Source organism: Apiospora aurea (genome assembly GCF_038362705.1).
Source record: "Apiospora aurea strain CBS 24483 chromosome Unknown utg000001l_segment0_segment0, whole genome shotgun sequence".
In the NCBI taxonomy this organism is placed as follows: Eukaryota; Fungi; Ascomycota; class Sordariomycetes; order Amphisphaeriales; family Apiosporaceae; genus Apiospora; species Apiospora aurea.
In genome coordinates this window covers 5,964,356-5,989,743 of record NW_027117388.1, presented here as the reverse complement: position 1 = coordinate 5,989,743, position 25,388 = coordinate 5,964,356, and the positions used below count along the sequence as shown (strand labels likewise).

The window sequence follows — 25,388 nt, the reverse complement described above, 5'->3', positions numbered from 1 at the left end:
TTCTCGCCAGAGACAATCCCCCCAGCACTATTGAGCAGCATCACGTCCGGCAATCAACATGCCTTCAATCTTTGGCATCATTTGCTTTCTGTTAACCTTGTGCTGGGCTGTCTCTGGAGCCCCCGTCGGAGGTAATGGCGTCGACACCCTCCTAAGCAAGCTGCCTCGTGGTGGCTACATCATTGCTTTTGACGACGGCAAACCTTTCGTGCACACCAACATCACCGACGACTCAACAAGCAGCGCCACTTCTACCGCCGCGAACCTACCGACCCCGGCCGTGTCCAACAACGCTCTCCTCACTCCTCGCACTAAGGACCAATGGGGCTGTATCGGCGGTGAGATGGTCAGACAGCCATGCTATCTCGAACTGGCCGAGAAGCTGGGCTATTGGTGCGATATAGGGAACATGGTAGGAAGCCTATATCCTTCTTGTCACTTTCGAGGTTTTGACCAAGTCCAATAACTACCTGCTGACACACAAACTGTGTAGCTCCCCAAACACAGCATCCTTACCTGGACGGGCTGCCCGGAGATGGTGGAGGTTTATATCTGTAATCATGGGTATGCCCAGGACTGCCTCGGCTCTGACTTGGCCACTTATATGGCCACAATCGACGCCGAGTGCCCAACAGTCCCTGGTAACTATGCCAGCGGATGGTTCCTTCAGGGCAGCGGCGACAAAACTTACGGACGTGGTCGGTTCAACAGCAGGGGGAGTCCTCAGAATGTCTGCGACTTCAATTGAAGAAGATAGGTTCTTTCGCGGCTGATGTCGGCATGGTTCGAAGAAGGATTGCTAGAAGAGTCTGACTGGTGTAAGTGACCGCAGATTAGTCAAGCCCTTTCACAATGTTTGTTTACTTTACTTGGAATGCTTCAATGCATTCTGTGGCTGACAGCTAGCTAGCTAGCTAACCCTTGTCCATATTTTTTTTGGTTTTAGTGAGGTCATCTGTGGCTGGTGCATTTAGCCGTTGCAAAGTCTCAATGCACTGAACTGAACGGACTGCACTGCGTACGTTGCGTCGCTACCCAAACAATTCAAAAGCAACATTGCTTTGGGAGAGAGATTGGGGCAGCCCATACAACATAGTGAAGCTGTAACGTTACCGAATCAATTTCTATCTGTATCATGATGCTCTTTCTGTAACCATTGTTACAATACAAATTGCCCAGTTCCCTCCTACGTCTCTAACCGTCCGTTCAAGACCTTGGTCGTTCCGTCATGGCGTCTGTGTCTGGGAGACGGGGGCCGTCGATGCTGGTAAGGCCAAGCGATGTTTTCCACCGTGTTCTCAATCCAAGTACGGTCTTGGGCGGCCAGATCTACCTATTAACTTACTTGATCATTAGGTCACAGATGCGCGTCAGCGGCCTGCATCTCGGAGCGCACAGCCATTGCCCGTGACAGCGGCCGGAGCACCTCCACGCATGTCATCGATGCGCTTCATCTCCGTCGATAATGTTCTACAGTACGCTTCAGAAATCCCCTCTGGCCAACCTCGACTTCCCCCAGGGGTCTCCCCTCGCGCAGTCACTGGCGCCCGGCGCATAAGTGGAGGAGGCCTACCCAATCTCGCCTCGCGAACCGGCCAACACAACATTCCTTCACGAACTTCGAGGATCAGCGAGAAGCTTGTTTTGCTGCCGGTGGCAGACGAGGACGACGAGGTCTTGGACGATGAGGGGGACGCCTTGATCGAGGAGGAGGACAGGCCTCTGAACGACGACGAGCGTGATATGCTGAGGAAACGGGGCGCACTGCGAGGAAAGAGTTATGCCGAACGCCTACCCAAAGTCCAGAGAGCCGAGAAGCTTTCCAGATTGACGGCCTACTGCACGGCCCAGTCGTACAAAATCAAGGCGACGTCGGAATTCTTGCGCAAGAAGCACGATGCGAAAACGAAACTATACGACGACTGCCTGTACACGGTATATCACATCCCGCTGTTACCTGGCACGGAAGGATACCGAGTTAGAAGTCGCCCAATATTGAAGTCGCCGGGCACAGGGAAGACGGTGGTGGATCTCGAAATCGAGAGGAACGAGCAGAGGGACGAGCACATGGGTTACTACGACGAGTATGGCTTTGGCCAGAGTCCCACCAGCCCGACGCGCGAGAACGGCAATCACCACTCTGCGTCTGACGACAGAGACTATGATCCACAGGAAGCCTCGAATAATCCCACCAATCATCTTGCGCCCGACGCTAAGCAATTTGCCGAGATGTTTGTCTTTTCCTATGGTGTGGTGGTGTTCTGGAATTTTACCGAGCAGCAGGAGAAGAACATTTTGGCTGATCTCGCATTTGCCGAGAACGAGTCAGGGGTGTCGCTCGTCACACGCCCCCTCGAGCAGAACGACTTCGAGACGGAGGAATTTCATTTCGAGTACAACGCTAACATTAAGCGACCCCGGATTTTCAACGACATGATCACGCTATTGCCGCGATCCGACCATATGGTCAAGCTGACCATCAGCCATGCCATTGCCCAAAGTACCAAACTATGCTTCTTTGAGGAGCGCATGTCAGAGACCATGCTCAACGCCCAGCATGTGCCGAAGCGGTTGGCTTTAACCGGTGATTTGAGTATGACAAGGACCGAGATTCTCAAGATATTAGGGCGCTTGTTCAAGAGCCGCGTCGACATCAATCTATGTAAGTGGCAGAAGACAAGCATTCCGACTAAGCATTCGCCGAGACGGCCTCGAAAGGGTTACTAATTCGCGATGCAACAGCTTCGAATATCCTCGATGTCCCCAACTTTTTCTGGGATGCCGAGCCCATGTTACATCCTCTCTTTGTCGCCATTCGGGAGTATCTGGAAATTGACCCCCGCATCAAAGTGCTCAACGAGCGCTGTCGTGTATTCCTGGATCTGGCTGAAATCCTGTCGGATTCCGTTGCCGACGCCAAGATGAGCACAATCACATGGATCGTCATTGTCCTAATTATCATCAGTATCCTAGTCACGGTAACCGAGGTTGCGCTTCGCTTCGCAATCTTGAGCAAGGAAAAAGAAAACAGTAACGGAGGGAGCGGAAATGCTGCCGCCGACCTCCTCAGGGCGAAGCTGCATGGCGCCATCGGAAACGCTTCCTTGGCCGAGCTGAAGCTCTGGAGCGCTGGCTTGAGCGAGCAGCAGCGCGGTGCGGTCTGCGGCTCTGACTACGTCGGCACCACATTCGCCGGTATTTGAGATTTCCTCCCCATCCCTAGTTCTCCGCGGTTGCATAAGGGAAAGGTGTTCAGCGTGAAAGGCGTTTGATTTACCGTGTTATCAGAAAGCGACTGCGATACCCTCCCGAGAAGGGGGAAACACATAGCCATGGGAGGGCACTCGTCCATCCTAGTGGGCATCAGGCGGCGTTCCGAGGCTTTCTGTTTTTCTGTAAGAGTACTACTGACAAGTGACCTTGCTTGTGCTTTGGATTTCCGACTTGATATGAGTCCATACTGTTAATGCAAATAAGAGATTGCCCCAAATATATTTCCACATCAGTCAAACTGCCAGTGTCTATTCCCTCGTGACCACAGGCGCGTCTTTCATCGGCTCCATGACGCGAGGGTTGCCATCGCTCCAGGTCAAGATGCATTTGTGCTTGCGAACCCGCCAGGGGTTCTTCCCGGCTTCCTCGAGCTCCTTGACGCGAACCAAATCGAATTCGTATCGGCCCTAAAGCCACAACAGTCATTAGTACCCCCTTTCGACTTATTTGAGGAGAGCCAAGAACGACGTGACAGGTTGAAGCCAAGATATATAAATCAGCACGCCGAACTTACCCCGTTGTGTAGAAGACTACTAGCGAATTCGGCGGACTCGGCAGCCTCCGCGGTCGCGGCCTTGCGCACGATGTGACCGTTCACGTTGGCGACGACGGTACAGCTATCCGGTATGGAGGGAACCGCAACGTGCGTTCCGGCGGCGGCGGCGGCGTTGATGATGGGGATGGCCGGCTGGGGAAGCTGCTCGATGACGAGCCCCGTCACGACGTGCTGCTTGGCGTCGAAGGCGCGCAGCATGCCGACGGCGTCGGCGGCCCATTTCCGGCTCGACACGGTCAGGGGCCGGCCGGCGAACATGGAGGTGTAGTCTATGGTGACGGCGTCGTCGCCGCCCGGGGCGTAGCATTCGTCGGCTAGGGCGGGGGCGTTGTCGGTGTCGTAGTAGAGGGTCTGTTGGCCGCGGGGGAACGGGTGTGAGTAGATATGACAATAAGTGGTATGGGGATATGCGGGAAAGCAAAGGGGGGTTGGCGTACGATCTTGTTCACCGTGTCTTGGATGTTGGCTCGGTCGAGCAGATACTGCTGGATGGTGTACTCGGTGCCACTCATGTTGAATAGCGGATGTATAGTTGATTGAATTCAAGACTTGATGCACTTGGCTTAATACAATACAGCCGTTTTCAGTACATCGAAAGGAATGCTATCACTGCGATATGCCATGCCTGTTTTATATATATGAAAGCGTATCACGGCCCCTCTGTGCTGTCCGGTTTTAGGGGGCTTGGAACCGCATGATGCTCCGTCCTCCACACGTTCCGTGATGTGTGAACTCCGCTGAATCCATTCGTATGTACATTATATGCCGTAAAACACAAAACGCAGGCGGTTTCTGGAGGATTAACTTTGCTGTAGGTCCGGGGGGTTAGAGTACCAAACCCCGGGCGACCCTCCGTTCCCAGTAACTAAATCCGTCTCATCGCCCGTTGGTGATCTCCACAAATGGTCGGTGTTATCACGGGAAGCCGGCATTCTTCTTCTAAGCGATTGTAAAGTAAATACATTATTCGTAACTAGGCTGAAATGGTTTAGTAAGGACTGGTTCTGGTATGGGAAAAGCATATATCATTGGGTTCCACCCCAAGGCTCCTCCGTCGCGGATTACGGGTTCGTCGGACTCATCAACAGACATGATTTCATAACGCTCCGTCCTAAGTCAACATGGCACTACTCTTCAGAAAGTAGGTCAATCAACAGCCAATTTACATCTCCCTTCTCCCCCACTAGATCAGCTCCAGCGCCAAGTTGACCGGGAGGCAGGTCGGGTTGGACGGCGGCAGCGCGAAGACCCAGGAGACGGTCTGGTACCAGTAGCCGCCGCCGCCGACGTACTGGTAGCACAGGTGCCAGTTGGTGGCGTCGACGAGGGGGCCGGGCCCCTGCTCGGGGCGCTGGTCCGTGTAGCCGGAGTCGTCGCGGCCGGTCAGGTAGACGGAGTGGTTGGCGCCGGCGCCGGCGCCCTCGTCGTCGTAGAATCTGACCGCGGCGCCGCCGTCGGTGCCCGGGTAGAACATGGCGGGCGCGACGTTGGAGGCCCAGTTGCCGCGCGACTCGATCGTCAGGGCCTCGGGCACGTACGTCGTCCCGTTGACGCCCGACAACGGCAGCTGCCACACGATGTAGCCCGGCTGGAAGACCTCGCCCGTCTCCGGGTTGTAGGACTGGTAGTCGTAGTAGTACTCCTGCGACGTGCCGTTGGCGGGGCCCGACACGTAGACTAGCGCCTCGATGGCGGCGCCGGCGTGGTACGACGCGGCGTAGCCTGAGGGGTGGTTACTCTGTTAATTCTTGGACAGTGAGAGTGGATAGAATTGGAAATGGGATAGAAGAGGATGAAAATGTCGGTTCTTACCATCAATGGACTTGTCCGTCTTGCCGGTGATGTGGATGTGATAAGGCCCGGTCTGGTTAACGGCCAGGACGGCACCGGTGGCGAAGGCGGCCAGAGCCGTGAAGTGCTTGGAAAGCATCGTACTGTTTTGCCGAAATGATGGAGCTGTGTCGTCGGTATGAGTGAGTGTGGAAAACAAGACTGCCCGATCTGCTTCTTTCTCTGGACGAGATGAGAGCGTGATCCAGCGTCCTACTTATATGCACGATGGTCGCGGCCTTTCCTACGCTACCCGCCTCTCGTTTCCCAATAGCGCATGGCGATCGCTACGACATTCGGGTCCTTTGGCGGGTGGTAAGCAAGTACAACCGCCTAGGGACGGCAGGCAGGTGGTTGGTACAATGTACTGAGACGGAGACCGACTTTGGTGCAGATGCAGGCTGCCCGATGAGGAAATCTTACTGAAAGCTGAACTTGTCTCTCATCGCTGTCTTTCTTATGTAGGGTGGCAGGTGGAGAGCTCCCGGTCGCATGCCGCCCAAGATTTGCTGCTTTCTGGCGGACAGAGAACGAACGACGGCTGCTTGTGCGAAAGCGACCTTCCCACCCAGTCGCCTGGTGTCGCGGCATGTTTCTTACTAAGGGAAAACCTCGTATTCACTCTCTTTTCTGCCATCCGTGAGCACTAGGAACTTGACTCAAAGGGAAACACATCATGTCGCCCCAAATGACACGCTATCCTCGTATTCAATATGTCGTGATGCAATGGAAAAGACATAGTAGCTGCCTCAGCGCCCACGAATCTTACCACACCAGCCCAATGTGTCCAATGCTGGCCCAAAAGCCCCAAAATGACAGACCTGCATCAGCCACCGACGCTTTGCATCTCGATGGCGGGCCGAACCGGCTAGGTATCATCATCACTGTACACTCACTACACACTGCATGTATGCACAGCAAGCTACAAGTAAATCCTCTCTTTTCTGGGCTATGCGATGTTCTACAACGTTACATATCTGTGCTACGGATCTTCATATAGACAGACGAGGCGCACGCTAATGCCAGGCGGGTGTATACGACAAAGGTGTAGCTTTCCGCACTTGACATTTCCGTGTATAAGCAAGGAGCATCTAGACATGTATGCAGATGAAATCAAGAACACAAGAACTTTGCTTTTCCTTCTCCGATCGAATGCGAGGACAACACGCTATGTAGCGTTCGAGTCGAAACCGACCCAAAGAAGAGAAGAAGAAAAAGAGGAAGAAGAAAACGAAGCATCATGTGTCAGCCATATGAACAAATGAGAAGAGGAGAGAAAGGAGCTCCAAGATATCCGGACCCTCGCGTTATCATTCCGAATGCAGGCCCAAACGATAGACAATAAAGACGAGAAAGCCCCCTTTGTACCGATGCACACTTTCATTTACCGTGCAGCTTCTCCTTCAGATACACAACAGCCGCGTAGCCAGAACAGCACTGGGTCGTCATGCCATGCGCGCACCAAGGGCATTTGACCATGGTTGTGATGGTGGCCGAGACCCCGAGCTGCTTGTCTTCGACCACCGAGTCGGGCTTCGCCATGCACTCGTACACCCGGGAGGGCATGTCGTGGAAGAACCTGCAGTTGCAGCATTCCACCAGCATCTTGGCCAGAGGCTCGCCTCTCCGCTCCGGCGACGCCGAGCGTGTTGCTGAAGGCAGAGCGCCCTTCGGCGGGTAGACCGGGCGCAGTGCCCGAGAGGATAGGGGATGAACCGGTACCGTCTTTCGAGCTTCTTGAAGGTAGGCAGCGCTGGCCGAAGCAGGACTCTGCTGTGAGTCTTGGCTGGTCGAGCTGTTCTTCCGCGATGATTTCAATGAAGTCGGCCGCAGCGCTGGAGCCTCAGTATCGGAATCTGCGGGTGGAGAGTTCGGGAGGCTGGTAGGAAGGCTGGTGGATGAGCCTTTCATCTTGGATTTCCTTGGGTAGAGAGGCTGATGCCTTAGTGGCGGCAGGAAACTTGTTGCAGGTAGATCTATCGAGGAGTGTGCCTTGGGAGGAAGAGTATGCCGCCGCGGGGCTTCTGGTGCCCGTATCGTTTCTTCTGTCCCCTCTTTCAACTCATCAGCGAACGCGGCCGAGGTAGGCGTACCCGCCGGAGAGGGCGTCGAGGCCGAGGCATCTAATAGATTCGAGCGTATAGACGTAACAGAATGGGTGTCGTGATCGATTGGCAGGGCGGTGCGGCTCCAACTATCGTCTTGGATATATGCGTCGGGGGTCGATATGCGAGAACTACGTCCTCCAGTTGATGGTTCTACAATCGATGCTCTGTAGGCCTTTTGGGCCGCTCTTTCGTCAGCTTGCGTGAGTGCTGACTTGACCGTAGAGCGCGGGACTATATCCACCGACTGTCCTCTTCGGGAATGTGGTCGTGAACTGTTTGGAGTCGTCATCGCCGAGGTCAGGGGGCGAGCTTCCCCATTCGTAGAAGATGAAGACCTTTCCGAATTATTGCCACTGGATTGTTCCCCTTGGAGAGACTGAGGTTGATATCGAGTCTGTACAGCATCTGCCTCGTGGGTCACATCACCAAGATGTTCGAAAGCTGGCACATCGCTGTCTGACTGGTCGGTTGATATGGCTGGCGATATACCAACGGGTGGGCCACCCAATAGTGATATTGGCACCAACGAATGGTCTCCGGCAGCTGAGGTCACCACTTGTGTTAATGCGCCCCTCGCGTTTTCTAGGCTTTGTGCCATGATGCTCCAAGGTTCTTCCTCGTCATCTTCGTCCGATGCCTCGTCAATTCGAGGTGACGATGGGGTTCTGCCCTCTGTTGGAGGTCTCAACTCCAGAGATGGGGGAGCGTAGGATTCAGAAATGAAGGCGAAGTAATCGGCAGGCTTTTCCCTCTTGTAAGGTCTCTGGTGGGCGCTGGGGATCATGGCGGGTTCTTTTACTCTCGTTACCACCTCTATCACAGGTGCTTCCTCGCTCGACTCTGTGGCGTTGCCAAAATCATCATCATGGCTCACGGCCCTGCCAATGACGCTTGGTGAGGGTGACACCTTTTCTCCGGGCCAGACTGCTCTAATCCCGCCAATCGAGGGTCAAATGCAACAGAAGTTTCCTTGGATGTTGAGACCTGTTTGTCTACAAAGCCACGATCCTCCTCGTTATTCAAATGATGTCTGATACTTAATTGCTCGACTTCGTCCCTGTAGGGTGAAGCATAGCTGTCTATGGTAGACGGGTAGTCGAATTCCCTTCGGACTTGTTTCGTGCGTTGCACCTGGTCCTCTGATTCCCGTGTCGGGCGCTGGGTAACACGCTGCACCTCAATATGCTCTTTTGCCAGATTCCTCTGACTACTAGCGGTCTGCTCTCCGCTTGGTAATCCCTCGACCTCGCCATTGCGGCCCTTGGTCGCATAGTTGTGAGGCCGTCGGCGACCTTCGTTCGCGATAGGTTGCTGGGGCGCAGACGTATATCCTGTAGCATGTAGTCGTCGTTCACGTCGTTCCGTGAGACCAGCCTCCTCATAGTCGCTGCTCGAGTCCCTTGGACGCGATGAATGGGCTGCTGGCTGTCGTCCCCGCTCTGCATTGTCCGGTGCCCCTTCCATCTTCTGCGAGAATGATGTGACCGATGCTGGACGGCTATTGTGCTGTGGGACTGGCATTACTTCTATGCTGCTCAGTGCTGAGCGCGAAAGGGGTGGGCGAGGTTTGTCCTCCTTGGTCTCCGAGTCTGGTGAATGATAGTAGAGATACGACGGTCCTTTGAGCCTCGAGAACAAGGACATGCTGCGGCCATGGCCAGCATTCGAATGGTGCCGACCCAGCCCTGGGCGCTTTTCTTGAGAAGACATCGACTGCGTTGATCCCGACGCATTGGATCTGATTGACGGCGCTTGGCGCGGATTGGTGAAGTCATGATCAGTCACCGGCCCCGTTGAGTTGTACATGTGCGAGGGAGGCCCAGCGATAGTGCCGTTGTGAACAGATTGTGCATCGTCAACACTGCTCCGCGGAGTTGACGACTTCTTCGGTCCCGTGGAGCTGCTTCTGAGGCTCGCAAGGAAACCTCTGCTCTTCGATTTGGCGCCTTCGTCGCCGAGGGCCTGGGGTTTGGGATTGTCGCTGGCCATTGTTTCCGGGGGAAAGTCACTTGTTGACCGATTTAGACTTCCTGGGATAAATTTCAATTGTTGCTCAAGCTCTGGTGCTGATAATGATCGGTTTGAAGCTTTGAGCGCCTGAACGCTTTGCGTTTCCTGGGGAGGAGCCTTGCTCAGTCTGTTGGATGGTTTTTTGGAGGCCTTGATGGCTTTTTCCTCAAGCTTCTTTTTCTCTTTCTTTCGCTTTTTGGCCTTCTTCTTGCTACTCTGTCCAAACCCTTCCCAGCTCGGCGAATGACAGATAGAAGACGCGTCTGACAAGTCGTCCTCTTCGTCTTCCTGAGGTCCCGAGAACGTGACTGTTTTTGTACGTTCTCCAGGCTCCTTTCTTGGTTCATCAACTAATTCTGGATTTCCTGCAGGAGAAGGCTCATCATCTCCGGCGCCCTGGGTCGACGTTGGGGACGGAGGAATTGAGATTGACAAAGATGGCAGACCAGCAGACCTTCGAGCGACTTTCATATTTTGGGTAGGTGGCTGATGTGCAGAGGCACGCCGAACCCGCAATGCTAAATCAGGAAGGGCGGATGGTGGTGATCTTGTACCTATTGGTCCTGCCGGGGTGGGATGAATTGAGCCATTGTCTTGAGTACGCTGCATCTAGAGGGAGTGAGAACAAGACGTGTTAGTGGGTGAATTTATGGAGGGGCCATCAAGATGACTGGCAAGCATTGCCGTCCCCAGTATGTAGTGAAGGCAAATACCCGAGGCAGCATACCTTGTAGTGCTTCTCCAACTCCAACATACGCGAGAGACTATCCTGCCTTCCTGGCATGCCTGGCTTCTCTGGCCTGGCACCTCGTACTATGGCCATATTGAACATGACGCGTCGAATCAGGACGTAGAAAAAAGAGTAATATGTCTCGGCTAAGGATAGCTGCGTGGTTTGGTTCGCAGTGGGATAAAGGGCCGTTCCCCCGTTGCAATGGCATCAGCAGCGATGGATGGTCCACGGGTCTTAAATTTCTGTCTTGCAGGAAACCTGGGGAACGTCTTCTAAATTGGTAGGCCCTGAGGGTGTGAAGGTCGGGGTGGGCGTAGAGTGCGAGAATGCTACGCACTGATCTGGCTCCTGCAGCGCATACTCTCACTGTCGGATTCGGTACCTCGAACGATCAGGTACTTGTTGCTTATTGAAGCTTTTGCCGAGAAGCGGCAGTCTCCAAATTGCGCAACTGGCTGGTGGATGGCACGCTATGAGACCCGAGGTTCGGCATGGAAAAAAGGAGAGGTGAAAAGAAGATGGTATCTTTGCAAATGGAGTTGATGTGACCACGGACTTTTTCGATGCTGTAGCCGTCAGATTTGAGAAGGTACACGACCTGACCTTATAGTGCGCGAGAGAAGGGCCGAGAGGAGCAGAACCAACTTGGATGGGGATGAGCACGAAGCCAACCGGTCAAACCAACTCTGCGAGAAGCAATAAATAAGATCAGTCCAGTTGGAAGGAGACGTCAGGGAAAGTAGACACGCACTTGCTTTCTACTTCAACAAACCGGCAAAGACATGGTACCTCGTTTAACCCCTGAAAGACGAGTCGGAGAACTGGGGATGTCCAGGATGATCACGATAGGTTGTTACAGCTACAAATCAGCCCTTGAAATAGCCCCGTCCGAGCTTACTCCCTGCCCGCCCGGCTCGTCCTACCCTGAGGGAGTGATGGGGCAGTAGTTGGCAGTGGTGGGCGGAACAAAGATGAGAACGCGGAGAGGGGGCAAAGAAGGCCATTGCCAAGCAATGTTTGCTGGATGTACTGCCTCAGGTGAGCCCAGGACGTGTTGGCTAAAGCAAGCGGGCATAGCGAAGCAAGACTGGCCGCCCGGCAGCTCGCATACCAGGTTGACAGGTCTCTCAGCAGCTCACCGATGCGTAGAATTGGAGGTGTGTGTGAGCGCCTGCGGTGTAACAAAGCCCAAGAAGGATAGGGTCGGGCAGTTCAATCAATAGCAGCATGCAGCGCCATCCCGTTCAATACGCCACCCGACGCCTAGCGGCTACGCTCAGCACGCAATACGCCTGCAGGCAAAGAAAATATGTAGAGGGCCTGGTGGTTGCAGGTGGTGCCAGCAAACCGGCGCCAGGTATCAACCTGTGACAAAAGCAACACGAATGATGAGGTATGTTGTTTGGAGGTAATGCATCTTGGCCTGCCCAGTCATCGTATTACAGTAAGCTCCTCCGGTGCTAAGTCCAAGACCAGTGTGTCCCCATTAACCCCAGCCAGCTTACTTAGGTCCACTGTAGATCGATTCCCCAATCCCTGAATCCGAATGTGGGGGACGTTAGTCTCACTGTAGCTAGGCCTGCTGGGCCTGTAGAGTGGTGGATCTTCTACTAGTAGGGTCTTCGGGACGGAGTGGAATCCTGGTGTTGCTCATCCTCTCATCAATCTTTCTACAGCTTTCGTGATTCAACTCCGTACCTGGTAATTATCCGCCAAAGAACCCTGAAGCTTTCGGGGGGATTTCACAATGGCAGGTATGTATGCTTGAATCGCTGTTGTTCTCGATCTCTTGAAGAACAAGCTTGAAATAGAACCTCTCGATCAATGTAGGTATGCACAGTAGCCCACCCCTCCTATGACTTGGACCATGACCCTCCGATATCAAGACGCAAATGCAAAGTACATACGCATGTATGCTCGTCCAATGCCGTCACTTATGGCCAAGTCATGCTCAGTCAGCTTTGGTTGCTTTGCATCTAAGCGACCTTGGAAAGGGCAGCAGCCCTGCGGCCTGGCCGGACTTCGGCATTCGACATGGACCCGAGCGTCTCTTTTCTTTGCTCGAACCTGGCCCAGCGTCTCTCCCATTCTCAAAACCTCAGTTGGCGGCCGGCTTGTGATGGTCCCGTCCACCTTGCAGATCGCGATCACACCGGAGCACTCGAGATGGATGTTTAGCCTTTTGCAATATGGCTTCTTTGTAAGGCCTCGCGTGTAGGGCATGGGCGATCGATTCCGGCAGACTCAGACGGGACCTGCATCCAGTCTGCTCAACTTTGGACAGCCGGAAGGACCAGTAGAATGGAACGACAGGGCCTTCTGACACCGAGCCCTTCCGCGGAATAATCCCCGTTACGGTAGCGATCAGCAATATGCATAGCATCCACCAATCCCACGCAGCAAGTCGCTCTATCATAGTCTGACCGACCACCACCACCACCACCACATCGAAAAGCTCGCCAACACGATAATCGTCAGTCGCGATGTCAAAGTGTTTTTTCGGTGATTGTTGAAGGGCCACTTTAACCGAATTAGCCGCCTAGACTTGGCCAAGCCCGACTTTCGCATCCTCCTTCCAGCCGCACTATATCCCCACATCGCCCGTCGTCGTCAGTGACCATTACGGTGGCACCATCATCGTCCAACCATGCTTCCCACGCGGTACCGAGGAAGCCTCCTCCACGGACGCGGGAAGCCCCGAGCGCTCATATTACCATGGCGACAAGCTTCCTCGTTCTGGTAATGGGTTACATCTGCAACCCAGGTGCACGAAAACCCAACCGCCACCATGCAATCCAGTCTTCGATCATCACAGTCTATCCGTAATCTAATTACAGGGCCGAAAGCGAACAGACTGTTCCGGCTGGCATGCGACGACACCACTCAACGAGAAGGGCTGAAGCGCCCGTTGCTTACTGGTTGCTTATGCGTTCGAGAATCGGAATCTGGTGGAGTGCATTACATCGCTGATACTTGCTGAATCCAGCAGTCTTCCAGAATCCACCGTGCCCGGTCTCTTCCCGGAGCATTCGATGATGCCTGGCCAAGCTGGTGCCTGGCTAGTTGACTAGCCCAGGCGATCCAACTACAAGTCCGACTTCAGGCGTTTAGTAAGTAGGCATTCCAGGCATGGAGCACGATGCGTTGACCAACATGACACATACAAAGATATGTTTAAGTCTATCAAAATCCGGAATATGATGCCACCTTACAGCCTGACCATATATTTGTATAGAACTTGATGTGCGCCTAAGCGTCATGCAAGGGAGTTACGAAGGGTCACGACGGGCGAAAGGGTGACAATCCAGGTTACCAATAAAACCATGCACGTGGATTTGTTCTTTTTATAGAACGCCGGCTGTGCGACATTACTTTGGGTGTACAGTAGCAGAATGCAGTATATGCCGCCTGCAAAAAGCAAACGCATACCAGAAACCACCTGACCATGTACCTTCGATTCCGCTTCCCGCTATGCAAAACTCATCTCGCCTAAGGGTATACAATGCATCGCTAAAGCACAAGAAAGCTCGACGCTTCCGGTCGACACCTGAATCCCATCTAAGTCCCACCTATCATACATTCGCTAACGATGAGAGAGCACTGTCGCTCCGGGCTATCCGTCCACTGATGTCGCTATTGCGACGGTGGGCATCGTTCTTGGAGGGGCTGATATGCATCCAGACCTCATCTCCTAGAGCCCGTGTGATGACGCCGACGAGAGGCTTGCCGTTTGCGTCCTTGGGCGCACTCTCGAGAGTTCCTCGGAATCAATCTATCACTCGCAGATGCATTTCGGTCGGAACCTTCAGCCGTGCTGCGATCCACTTGTCCTGGGTGAGGTAGAGCACAGCAAAGCCTGTCTGGCTAAGAATATCCCATTGCCAATGTCGACCATCTTCTTGAAGTTATGTTGCTAATGTATGAAGGCCTCGGAGCCAATGGCAACGATCGGCCTCTGCACGCGGCTTTTGCTGTTCTCATCGACCATCGACGTTACTGACCCCTAGATTCAACAGAATCCCTTGCCCGACCAGAGGAAATCTCTCTATTTTGCGACAAATCTGGACGGATAGAGCTCCATCAACGGAATGGCTCATGGTGGTAGCACGTTCCAAGAACATGAGCCCGGTCCAGTCTGACCAGGCTACATCGTCCGGACCTTTGGGACTCGACCCCGATGCTGCCTTGCTTACGGAGATTCGACTTGGTCATAAGATCCCCCTGACCACAGTTCATCTGGCTCAACACGCTGAACGCCTCCTCGATCTCGGCCATTCGCATCTCAATCTATGCGTTTCGAAGCTCTGTATCAGCCCCATTCGAATTCCGCGGCGCGGTGTCCTGCGCGTTATTCTTGGGGACTCAACTTCGTAATGGGCCCTAGGTTCTGTGTTGTCGATACGGTTGCCATCTGTGAGGTTGCTGCTTGGTAGGATGTTGACGTAGGATCGCGCAGCGCTCCGTCGTAGTGCTCCATGGCAACGACGACCGGGAATGCAGCCTTTCCGTGCGTGTCCTCAGTCAATGTCTGATGCCCCACGGTGTTAAGTCCGGGGTCAGCAATTCGCGATCTACCCGAAAATTTGTCAGGGGAGCCTACGTCATAAGAGTCAGTGAAAAACCCGACCAGAAGGTTTCTAGCTGGCGATCGCGATCACAGAAAGCCAATCAGCCAACGACCCTGGCGCTAACTGGCATCGCCATCTCTAAAGTTTTGTTTCCACCATTTTGGGATCTGTCTTTGGGTGGCCCATAAAGTTTGCTAAATACGCCTTGGCTATCCGGCTGGTCGGAGTCAGGTACCATATGGACATCTGCCCGTCCAACCGTTTTGATCTGGCATGTGCAGTTGGTGTTTGGTCGTGCTGCCACTATGTACCAAGCACCGCATATGCACTTATGTATGTCTTTGGCGAACCTGGGTCTTTCAACTTGTTGAATCTCCCCTGCTCGGCAGGCTCGGACAGGGACAGGTAGGCTTTAAATGGATCAAAGCTCTAATGTTGTCAGTTGTTAGTTTATGCGACTCTGACAGATGCACAGAGTCTGGGCCCAGACGTCGAAGGTTTATGTCAAGCCAAGTCTAAACCCTAAACCTGATGTCCGCGGATAGGCGGCGCATGGTCCAGTATGTGCGTCGCCGTCGCAAAACACCACGGTGCAATGCTCCAGATAGGTTAGTATTCGGTCAACTTGGAATACTAAGTCCGAACACTCGGTTGTCGGTCCGGTCGGGTCGGAAGTAGAGTAGGCGAGCAGGCGAGCAGGTGGGGTGTGGACCGACAAAATACGAAATACGTCACGCGCTCGGGCCAATGGCGAGCTTGGGAGGGTGCTAACAGTAATACTTGAACGTTTCCCGGGCTCTGCCGTTGGCAATGATGCGGATAGCAAACTCGTCAATTCCCAGTCAATCCCGTTCTTTCTTTTACTAGCAATAGAACCATTGCCAGCGACCTCATTCGCAACAACCGCCCTCTTTTCCCAATCTTCAATTGGGTACCCTCGTAAACGCTTTGTACCTCTACAGCCCCGTCGTAATGTTCGCCAGATCTGCTTTCCGCGCGGCTCAGCCGTTGAAGCACGTAAGAAGCCGAAAATGCCCTCACGCGATCAACGTTCCGATCAATTGAAGCTGACAACCCTCTTCGCAGAACTTGCTTTCGCGATCCTATGCCACCGAACCCGCCAAGGGTGGCTCCAACCCTCTCCTCTATGCCGCCGGTGCTGCCGCCGTTGGTGGCGCTGCCTACTACTTCACGGCCACGCCCTCCGGAAAGAGCGCTGCCCACAAGGCCGAGAAGGAAGTCAAGAGCGTCGCGAACGCCACCCCAAAGGTCGCCTTCACCGGCGGCGACCAGGGCTTCGTCTCCCTCGTGCTCGAGGATTCCGAGGTCATCAACCACAACACCAAGAAGCTGCGCTTCAAGCTGCCCGAGGACGACATGGTTTCGGGTCTGCACATTGCCAGCGCCATCCTGACCAAGTTCAAGAACGAGGGCATGGAGAAGCCCGTCCTGCGCCCCTACACGCCTACCAGCGACGAGGGTAAGTTTTGAACAACGCTTTGGTGGCCAATGGCTCCCTGTGCGCGGTGGATCACTAACGCCAGCTCTCCGCTCTAGATGACAAGGGCTTCATGGAGCTCATCATCAAGAAGTACCCCAACGGTCCCATGTCCACACATCTCCACGACATGGTGCCTGGCCAGCGATTGGACATCAAGGGACCCCTTCCCAAGTACCCTGGGAGTCCAACAAGCACAACCACATTGCCCTGATTGCCGGCGGCACCGGTATCACACCCATGTACCAGCTCTGCCGCGCCATCTTCAACAACCCCAACGACAAGACCAAGGTCACGCTCGTGTACGGCAGTCTGACCGAGGAGGACATCCTGCTGAAGAAGGAGCTCGAGAAGCTTGAGAACACCTACCCCCAGCGCTTCCGCGCCTTCTACGTCCTGGACAACCCGCCCAAGGAGTGGGTCGGCGGCAAGGGCCACATCGACAAGAACCTGCTGAAGACGGTGCTGCCCGAGCCCAAGGAGGAGAACATCAAGGTGTTCGTCTGCGGTCCCCCCGGCATGTACAAGGCCATCTCGGGCCCCAAGGTCAGCCCCAAGGACCAGGGTGAGCTCACCGGAATCCTTAAGGACCTGGGCTACACCAAGGACCAGGTCTACAAGTTCTAAGCGACAGGTTTGTGATATTTAGCAAGCAACCTCCTTTTTTTTCTTTTTCTGGCGACCATGAGACGATAGACTAGATCTGATGCCTGGCTGGACATATTTGGCCTTGTTCCACTCCGGGATTGTTGTACTTATAACAATAAACTCTGTTAGCATAGCAGCTGATACCGGGAATTCATCTGGTCCCAACTTCCATAAGTCTTCTTCCTGCATCTTTAAAGTCTAACCTACAAATAGGTGGATAATGCTGCCCGTTTTCCCCGCGAGTTCTACCATCAACCTCTTGAATCTCTCCTCATGATGCGTTGCCTGAGACTGTATCCTTGGCCATAATGCAGATCCCCACTAGTGTGACTATTGCTGCTTCTGCGGGCGAGGCTAACCTCTGACGTTGACTGGATCAAGGTTGCTGAAGAAGAAGAGAACATTGAATTTCCGACACCGCCGTCCCCTCCTTGATGATGATGAATACGAGTCATCTCGGCCGGAGCCGATACTGTCCCTGTACGACGGCCACTGCCGTCGTCACTGCCATGGGCACCAACCTTAGTGCTGCTCCGCCGGCGGGTTCGGCTGTACCGCCCGTATGCGGAGTACGAGGAGGAGGAGCCGCCGGCCTCGGACGCGGAGCTGGGGTAGCAGCAGCCGTCGCCGTCGTCCAGGGTGCTGCAGTACGCGCTGAAGATCAGGGTCTCGACGAGGGCCGCGATGACGAGGCAGGTTAGGAGGGTGAGGGGCATGATGGTGGTGATGCTGATGATGAAGTTGCTGGTTGGTTGTGCGTCCTTGGCCGCCACCTGCCCTCCTTCTTTTCCCTCGTGGAGGGCTTTGCTTAGAAAAGAAGTTTCCTTGCTCCTATTGTTGTAGCTCTCCTCTATCTTATCGCCAGCCTGTTTGGAGGAAGGAGGCATGCAGATTGGGTGTGTGCTAATGGGGGTAAAAGCTGCGTTGTGCTGGCTGACTGACTTGTGGGCGCACGAGGTGTAGAACGATAAGAGATATAAGGATAAGAATAAGAGACAGATCTAGACGATCTCCCGCTGCAGCAATATAGATATGGTGATGATATTGTTGGTTGTTTTGTGTCCCGGTGCCAAGGCGACCAGGCCGGTGGCTCAGTTTCTTGGGAGTCTGTTTCACGAACGAAAGCCAAGGTGGAGGGTGACGCGCCTCATATAGACTGGCTTAGTTTGTTGGGATAGATATGATATGATGTGCTTATATGTGTATCAGTTGAGTTAGAGAATAACAATAACGGATGAGCACACGATCGATCCCAGAGGGGTTTTGACTCCATGGCTGCTGTCGCTGTGCGGGAATGTGACGAACATTACATCATCTCGCAGCTCTTTTTACGCTTCTTCCTTAGTCATGACTCTCCGTTGAGATGAGTTGGTTGGTGACTAAGACATGCTTTTTCCACGCCTGTCTTTTGGAAGGACGTATAACTACGACAAGTGATCTGGAGTGACCTGTTCATCTCGACCAACTCAACAACAGGCCACCACGTGAAATGGGACACTCGTTCTTTGAAAGAATCAATCAAGATGTCTCCTTGTTTCCGGGAGGGGAGCGAGACGAGATGCATGAACCTGCAGTGTGCAACTGTTCTGTTTCTCTTGCGATCATTGCTAAAAAAAAAAGAATTCAGACGAAAACGGAGGAAACCATGTGATTGCGAAGCACTGTGCTGGCCTAAAACATTAGATATTATGGCTATATACATATATATATATATGTGTGTGTGTGTGTGTGCTTTTTGAATCCGTCAAGATAAACCAAGTCTCTTTCTTACTCCGTGTGGCCTACGAAGTATTTATCCTTGGGAGATGGAGCATGCTAACTTCGGGGATCGAAGGCAATCTGGGAGCGGCACCAGGTGTTGCCGTATCAGAACCGGAAGGGAAATGCGCCGCGCCCGGAGCCGAGACGGAACTGGTCGCGCCGCCCTTTTCTCCTCCCCCATGGGCATCGCCTTCTCCATGTACACGTTCCCCGACTGCAGGCGCCGGTTATCCCGTGTGCATTTCACGATGCCCCAGATGGCCACGCCGAGCAAGACGAGGCCGAAGATGCTCATGCCCACGATCAGCCCGATGAGGCCGCCCCGGGAGAGGCCGCCGTAGTCATCGGAGCCGCCGGAGTGCTCGCGGTCACGCTGGTGGTAGGAGCAGTTGTAGGTTTCCGGTAGCCAGCCCTGCGTCTCGAAGCAGAGGTTGTGCGTGGACTCGGGTATGTTGGCACCATAGCTCGGGAAGGGCACGATGTCGCCCTCGGTGCTGCTGGCGCCGAACTTGACGGGCGCCATCGCGACCTCCTTGGCGGCCAGGTCGAAGACGAGGTAGCTGCGCTTCAGGAAGGGCGCGCCGATCGTGAGGCCGGCCATGTCGTCGCCGTAGTCCGCGGGATATTCCGCGGTTATGTTTTGGGCGCCAAACAGACAATCATCAGCGGAGTCCTCCTCGGCATCCTTGTCCTCGGCCTCGTCGTAGTCGTCGTCGTAGTAGGACCGGCTGCGGTGTTGTTTGCTCCAAGCATCCATCGGTAGCACAAGATCGGACAAGGGGACGGTGAGCTTCGGTCCCCAAGTGTTCGAGAACTGGATGCTAACCCGGCCCTCCACCTTGTCGCGTTGCGAACAGGGAATCGTAGCGATCATGTATTTCCGGCTGTAGGCGGCGCCGGCCATAGTCCACAGGGTCTCGGCGAGGTCCTGCGGCAGGTTCGAGACCGTGAAGGTGGGGTCGATGGTCACAAAGGGCAACTGGGTCTTGTTCCGGACGGGCGTGAGGGCGCCGTCGTCGGTGGCACTGGTGTTAAAGGAGGAAACCCAGGCGCTGAAGGTGTTCGTCGTCACGTAATAGCCGGCAGAAGTGTCCCGCGACTGCGTGAGGTCGAAGCGTACGAGCGGCGCCTCGAAGGCCGACTTATCCACCGCGCCGAGCAACAGGTTGCCCGTGGTGGCGTCCTCGCTGTCTAGCCACATACTGAAAGCCTTAGAGTTGATGTGGCCGTCGGCGAGGAGGCGGTCCACGAAGGTAGGGTCGTCGGGACTATCGGGGTCCTTTAAACCGGCTGCCAAGGTTGACGTGTTGAAGCCGAGGGACAGCACGCCGGTGCGGGAGTCGGCCTGGTTGACGAGGCCGAGGGTCATGTTGGCGACTTGGACGCCGCCGGGCAATTCCATATCGTCCCGCACCATATGCCCGAACGCCATTTTCCCATCGGGGTAGACGGCCATGAGGTTCCTGTTGCCCACCGAGTAGCCGTACTCGTGCTCCACCACCAAGGTGGAACTCTCGTTGGCCCTGAAGGCATTGCGCAGGCAATCGTCCTCGGTCACTTTGTAATAGCTGTTCCAGCTGGAGTGTTGAGAACACGGGGCGGCGTCGGGGACCCATGAGTTGTAGTCGGACAGGGTCAAGGCCATGGACAAGTTCTGGGGCGGCGTGCCGACTGACACGTCCACCACGTAAGTCGCCTCCGAGCCGGAGAACTTCATGTCAGTACTACCCTTGTTCTCCGACCCGGACCGCCGTTGTGGTTGGGCAGAGCCATGCTGGACTGTCTGGCGCGAGAATGGGAAGAGCAGCTGGGCGTTCGCGCCGGTCGCAAGGGCAGCGGCGGCAATCGCCACTAAACGAGTGGACATCTTCATGGTAGCGCTGAAGACAGGTATTAGGTAGATCCTATAGATCTATATATTATTAATATGAAAGCGAACGACTGAATAACACCATGATCGGCAGTGGCGCAGCCCAAAAACAGGAAGACTACAAGACGACACGCGGTCAGGAAGGCAGGGAGAGAGCATTAATAAGTAAGTACTGGCCAAAGAACCGGGCGCCAGGATCGTGAGGGACCCCGTTGGGCGTTTGCGGGCCACGGCACAGCAGGGAGTCCATCTCATCTCATGTCGTCTCACAAGTCACAAATTTTCGAGTGAAATTGAGAAGGGCCCCCCCCCTTAGCGATATTGGTTTTGGTGGTTTTGGGGCGGCGAGCCTGCTTTGGGACGAACCATGTGGAGTTTATCTCAACGGTCCAGCGGCGCGTAGACTCCCAACTCCTTGCTGCAGTAAGTACTTTTAATATCTGCAAGTTTGATGTAATTGCAGTAACAGTAGGTAGGTCTATTGCTATATTTCATAGTTATATATGTGCGATGAATACTGAATTAGGTATCCGAAAAGTCCTTTCCTTGCATCCGCAAGTCAAGTCAGAGTAATTCCAGAGATATAAACAGGGGAGGGGATCAACCTTTAAGCCTTTCAATGCCCCACGGCCACTAGAGATCTAACCGTAGGCAGCCAGCAGGTAACCTTAGCTTGCTTACAACCCCCAGGGATCATAGTTCCTAGTTTGACGTTAAAAACGCGATACGTTGATCCGTACTTCCCAGGGCACAACAGGCTTGCAAAGACACCGTTGATCATATCAACTCTTTACCGGAGACGTACTGGGCCTTGCTATCCGGGCATATGATTCTCCAGTATTGCCCAATCATACAGCTGATCTGGCGTCACGCTAGCAACTATGATCCCTGGGGGTTGTAGAGTAGTCCCTTGGCGGGGGCCGATAGCTGCTCTCAGCCCAAGGGGCTGATTGCGGTCGGCAATCTTGAACTTTTAGTGGACTGGGCTCGGGCCGTTAAGTCGTCAAATGTACCCATAGTGCTCGTCGTCCTTGCGATAAGGCCACCATGTGTCGCTGGATATCTTCCGGCTATCCCATCGCTCAATCACGCATCCAGGGTAGTCCACCGAATAGTTGCGCAGAGGCAGCAGCGCTGACGCCTTGGACCATTTCGGCAGCACAAACGACTGCCACGTCCACTCGTCCTCCGCTTCCAGGTTGCCCAGCTGGTGGTACGCCACAATGGTGAGCCAGGTCCGCCCCTGGCCCCCTGGCTGTTGTTCCTGGGACGCGCCCGGCCCGTCCGTGTCGTCGCTTTCCGCGCCGCCGCCGCCGCCCGGCTGGCTCAGGCTGAAATCCGTGAGGCACATGGGACAGAACGCCCGGTCGTAGTGCACCGTCGTCATGGACGATCCCGCCCGCTCCTTCTTGCTGACGGCGAGCCCGGGCACGCGAAAGGAGAGCCCAGGCAGCTCGGCCCCGGCGTGAGTTCCATAGTGCCCACAGATGAAATGGGGCTGGTGGTCCAGGTAATCTCTTACCGTCGGGCTGTCGCGGCCGCCGTAGACCAGTTCGTGGGAGATGGCGAGGAACAGCTCCCCGTCGATGAGCCGGACCCGGGTCGTCTGGCGCCAGAAGGGCTTGTGCGCCGCGCGCTTCATGACGGCTTTCGGATCGGCGGTGACGTGCAGCAGCTCGGAGAACTGACCATAGTCGTAGAGCAGGTCGTTCCTTATGATGCGGGCATGGTAGTGTCGAAGCTGGAAGTGCGGGTTGAAACTCGTGTATTCCGATTTGCCGCAACACAGGGCGATGTTGCGATAGAAGAAGCGGCACCACGGCGACCACGGCAACGAGGAAGCAAAGGCCTTGGCCACATCTCTTTCGGCGTCGCACGCATGCAACACTTTGCACGTATGGCAATACACGAAGCGGTTCTGCAAGTCGCGCTCCAGTAGTGGCAGCAAGGCGGGCTTTTGGACCACCAGCGACTCGAGTCGATGCCCGAGCAATTCGAATGCGGCGCGGCTGGTCAAGGCCAGACACAGAATGGCCTCGGAAGAGAGGCTATCGACGACGACCAAAAATATATCAACCGGCAGGCTCAGCAATGGAGATTTGAGTTGGAGAGATAGTTTCCTGTTGCGAAACCAGCCGCGCTTGGCACAGTTGACGATCATGGTAGGCGAGCACATCTCCGGGACTGTAAAGGGACCAACCCAGAATCCAGCACAATCCAGCAGGATACGGCGGCCCAGCTGCCCATTTAAAGGGAAATGTGAAGAGGAGCCATGCTTTAATGACTGACACTTGCTGAAGCCGGAAAGTTGCACCGACATCTGAGTTTGAGACCTCGAGATGTCGGAGGGTCTCCGGGTTGAGGCGTTGAGTCAATTGTGTCGCTCGGGAAGGCCGCATGGCATGATCTCTGCAGACTTATATCTTTCAAACCACAGACACGAACGCATCAGCCTCAATTGAGGGCCATCGGGTTGTCTCAACTTCATGAAAGATTCCGTCGGATAAAGTGGTTGTCCCAGCTCTCCGCTGGGACCTTATTCTGCATCGTCGGGCAGTTGCCGAAGCAGGCAATAGAACCATAGCAAGGCCCCGATTCCAGGATCATGCTTTGACAGCGTATCTTGACTTTGAAATCAGCAAGCTATACGCAATCGATGATCATCTGTGCGTAAATTGTCTGCCGGCCTTCAACGCCGAGCGTTTTGCATCAGGCCATAGAAGAGAGCCTGTAAAGGTGAACGAAGTCCAATGGCGATCCATGAGCGTCTCCGATCACTTACACGTCAATTCGGTGGCATTTCACTTTGATGATTCCCTGCTATACCAAATAATAAGTGACACTCGAGCTATTGCTTCAAGCCCCTTACTAGCTTCTTCCATGGCAGAAGTTTGCATGAGAAGCAGCAACGCCAGGAGAACTCTGGTGTGTGTGAATGTATCCATTAAGTCCACGTGGATATTGGTATTCCGACCCGAAAGCAGGTCCCCATCTCTATTTTGCTCTCGTGTGCTAAGGTAGGCATCGCCCGTGATGAGAAAGTATCGAAGACACGGCACGGACATGGAACGGATGTGAGTGGTTCTGGGTCTGAGAGCCGTCATGCTTATATAATAACGGGCGTAACCTGGCATTGCTCAGGCATTGGCATACTTCGATGGCCTTCTGTGCATAGTTGAAGTGCCAAGTCGGTAGTAATGTAGGCAGCGTTCAAGTAACTGAAAGGCTCTATCGATGGGCTCTACCAGATCCTGATTTTCATAATCGGTTGGCTCACATAGTATTTACCACTCCGTGCAAAAAAGAGTGGCCATAAAAGTATTGCCTGACAAGTTGATCATGTCAACAAACTACCAGCTTCAGTGGTCAGCGAGTTCTGGGCTGCTATCGTCTGCTTCGCGACTTGTGGAAGACGCGTTTCGTGCCGTTGAGAATTGCGAGATTGTCATTGGACGGCTCGCTATCAATACTAATAGAAAATACATAATAAGTGCAACCAAATGAGTCTCTGCCGTTGTTTACGCCGCTACGCATGCAAGGACGAAGATAGTGCGGAAGGGACGTGGACCGATACTGAGACAGCAACACGAGGAGTATGCAGGCCGTTGTTGCAGTACGCCAGCCTACCTACTTGAAGCAACGTTATTGTTTCCCGAGAGAGGGCATTGTCCGGCGAGAAAAGAACTCGTCGGCCAGGAAAGGAAAGAGATGATGCAAATTCCCTCTCCCGATTAGCTTGCGAATCTTCAGCCAAAACTGTATTTTTGCTTTTGGCGCAGGGTCGCGAACCTCTGTTCATCTCGGTCTCCTCACCGTCCCGCCCATGCCATCGAGTTGATCAAAGAGTCAACCATCTTGGCCATCTTGGTCACGCTGTCCATGGCGGCGCCCAACTCCAAGCATGACAAGGACACCAAGGACGGCCAAGGACAACAAGGACAACAAGGGCAAGGAGAACGGCAACTACGGCTCCAGTTACCCCGTTGGTGACGACACCACCAGCCATGACTAATCAACGAAAACCCAACTCCAGCCTCGGACAGCGACCTCAGCGCGACCCAGCTGATGAGAGAGCGCTCTGCCTCGGGCTTGACCGGCATGTGCTGTGAGGGCCAGATTCCCCTCTTTTACATCGGCGCTGTCTGCACCAAGCCGAAGCGCCGCTGAAGGCCAAAAGCTGCATCTGGCGAGCACATACTGGTGGACGATGTCTTTTCTTCAACTCCAACACGGAAAACGGAGGAATTAATACAGCTTATACGTGAGACACATGTCTCTTTTACTTAATGGGCGAACGGGCATGGATTATGAATGATATAAAGCGTGTGGGGGTCCACCAAATACTAGACAACTTCGGATAGGGGCTTGGGGACAAATTTTCACTTCTGAACATATATTATTAGTATATACCAATGAGGAGTTTCACTTCGTTTTTTATTTTCCATAGTCAATCCAAGCCAGCTTGGCTTTCCTTTGCTATATGCTCAGACAACCATTGTTGAACGTGACCCAGCACAGTAATGAGGGCAAAGG

The 25,388-nt window shown here is 54.1% G+C and overlaps 10 protein-coding genes across 10 annotated transcripts; 3 read left to right on the top strand and 7 right to left on the bottom strand.

Annotated features, from left to right (window-relative positions):
* Positions 1-58: 58 nt before the first annotated feature.
* PG986_001806 (uncharacterized protein) lies at positions 59-3,203 on the top strand (the record flags this gene model as incomplete). The annotated part of the gene is made up of 3 exons (XM_066838028.1): positions 59-412; positions 1,357-2,662; positions 2,743-3,203. 3 exons carry the CDS (start codon positions 59-61, stop codon positions 3,201-3,203), a joined length of 2,121 nt encoding a protein of 706 aa, XP_066706921.1.
* Positions 3,204-3,521: 318 nt separating this feature from the next.
* PG986_001805 (uncharacterized protein) lies at positions 3,522-4,341 on the bottom strand (the record flags this gene model as incomplete). The annotated part of the gene is made up of 3 exons (XM_066838027.1): positions 3,522-3,680; positions 3,788-4,180; positions 4,267-4,341. 3 exons carry the CDS (start codon positions 4,339-4,341, stop codon positions 3,522-3,524), a joined length of 627 nt encoding a protein of 208 aa, XP_066706920.1.
* A 671-nt stretch (positions 4,342-5,012) lies between these two features.
* PG986_001804 (uncharacterized protein) lies at positions 5,013-5,759 on the bottom strand (the record flags this gene model as incomplete). The annotated part of the gene is made up of 2 exons (XM_066838026.1): positions 5,013-5,551; positions 5,642-5,759. 2 exons carry the CDS (start codon positions 5,757-5,759, stop codon positions 5,013-5,015), a joined length of 657 nt encoding a protein of 218 aa, XP_066706919.1.
* Positions 5,760-7,039: 1,280 nt separating this feature from the next.
* PG986_001803 (uncharacterized protein) lies at positions 7,040-10,248 on the bottom strand (the record flags this gene model as incomplete). Its single annotated transcript, XM_066838025.1, has 2 exons — positions 7,040-8,691; positions 8,805-10,248. The coding sequence occupies 2 exons, from the start codon at positions 10,246-10,248 to the stop codon at positions 7,040-7,042; spliced, it is 3,096 nt and encodes a 1,031-aa protein (XP_066706918.1).
* Positions 10,249-14,487: 4,239 nt separating this feature from the next.
* On the bottom strand, positions 14,488-14,785 carry PG986_001802 (alpha/beta-Hydrolase; the record flags this gene model as incomplete). Its single annotated transcript, XM_066838024.1, is given in 2 exon segments — positions 14,488-14,690; positions 14,704-14,785. 2 exon segments carry the CDS (start codon positions 14,783-14,785, stop codon positions 14,488-14,490), a joined length of 285 nt encoding a protein of 94 aa, XP_066706917.1.
* Positions 14,786-16,050: 1,265 nt separating this feature from the next.
* PG986_001801 (uncharacterized protein) lies at positions 16,051-17,203 on the top strand (the record flags this gene model as incomplete). Its single annotated transcript, XM_066838023.1, has 3 exons — positions 16,051-16,095; positions 16,165-16,558; positions 16,644-17,203. The coding sequence occupies 3 exons, from the start codon at positions 16,051-16,053 to the stop codon at positions 17,201-17,203; spliced, it is 999 nt and encodes a 332-aa protein (XP_066706916.1).
* Positions 17,204-17,475: 272 nt separating this feature from the next.
* PG986_001800 (uncharacterized protein) lies at positions 17,476-18,111 on the bottom strand (the record flags this gene model as incomplete). Its single annotated transcript, XM_066838022.1, has 1 exon — positions 17,476-18,111. The coding sequence occupies one exon, from the start codon at positions 18,109-18,111 to the stop codon at positions 17,476-17,478; it is 636 nt and encodes a 211-aa protein (XP_066706915.1).
* A 905-nt stretch (positions 18,112-19,016) lies between these two features.
* Positions 19,017-20,858, bottom strand: PG986_001799 (aspartic-type endopeptidase; the record flags this gene model as incomplete). The annotated part of the gene is made up of 1 exon (XM_066838021.1): positions 19,017-20,858. The coding sequence occupies one exon, from the start codon at positions 20,856-20,858 to the stop codon at positions 19,017-19,019; it is 1,842 nt and encodes a 613-aa protein (XP_066706914.1).
* Positions 20,859-21,858: 1,000 nt separating this feature from the next.
* Positions 21,859-23,016, bottom strand: PG986_001798 (uncharacterized protein; the record flags this gene model as incomplete). The annotated part of the gene is made up of 1 exon (XM_066838020.1): positions 21,859-23,016. The coding sequence occupies one exon, from the start codon at positions 23,014-23,016 to the stop codon at positions 21,859-21,861; it is 1,158 nt and encodes a 385-aa protein (XP_066706913.1).
* A 1,740-nt stretch (positions 23,017-24,756) lies between these two features.
* PG986_001797 (uncharacterized protein) lies at positions 24,757-25,022 on the top strand (the record flags this gene model as incomplete). Its single annotated transcript, XM_066838019.1, has 2 exons — positions 24,757-24,829; positions 24,889-25,022. The coding sequence occupies 2 exons, from the start codon at positions 24,757-24,759 to the stop codon at positions 25,020-25,022; spliced, it is 207 nt and encodes a 68-aa protein (XP_066706912.1).
* Positions 25,023-25,388: the final 366 nt, after the last annotated feature.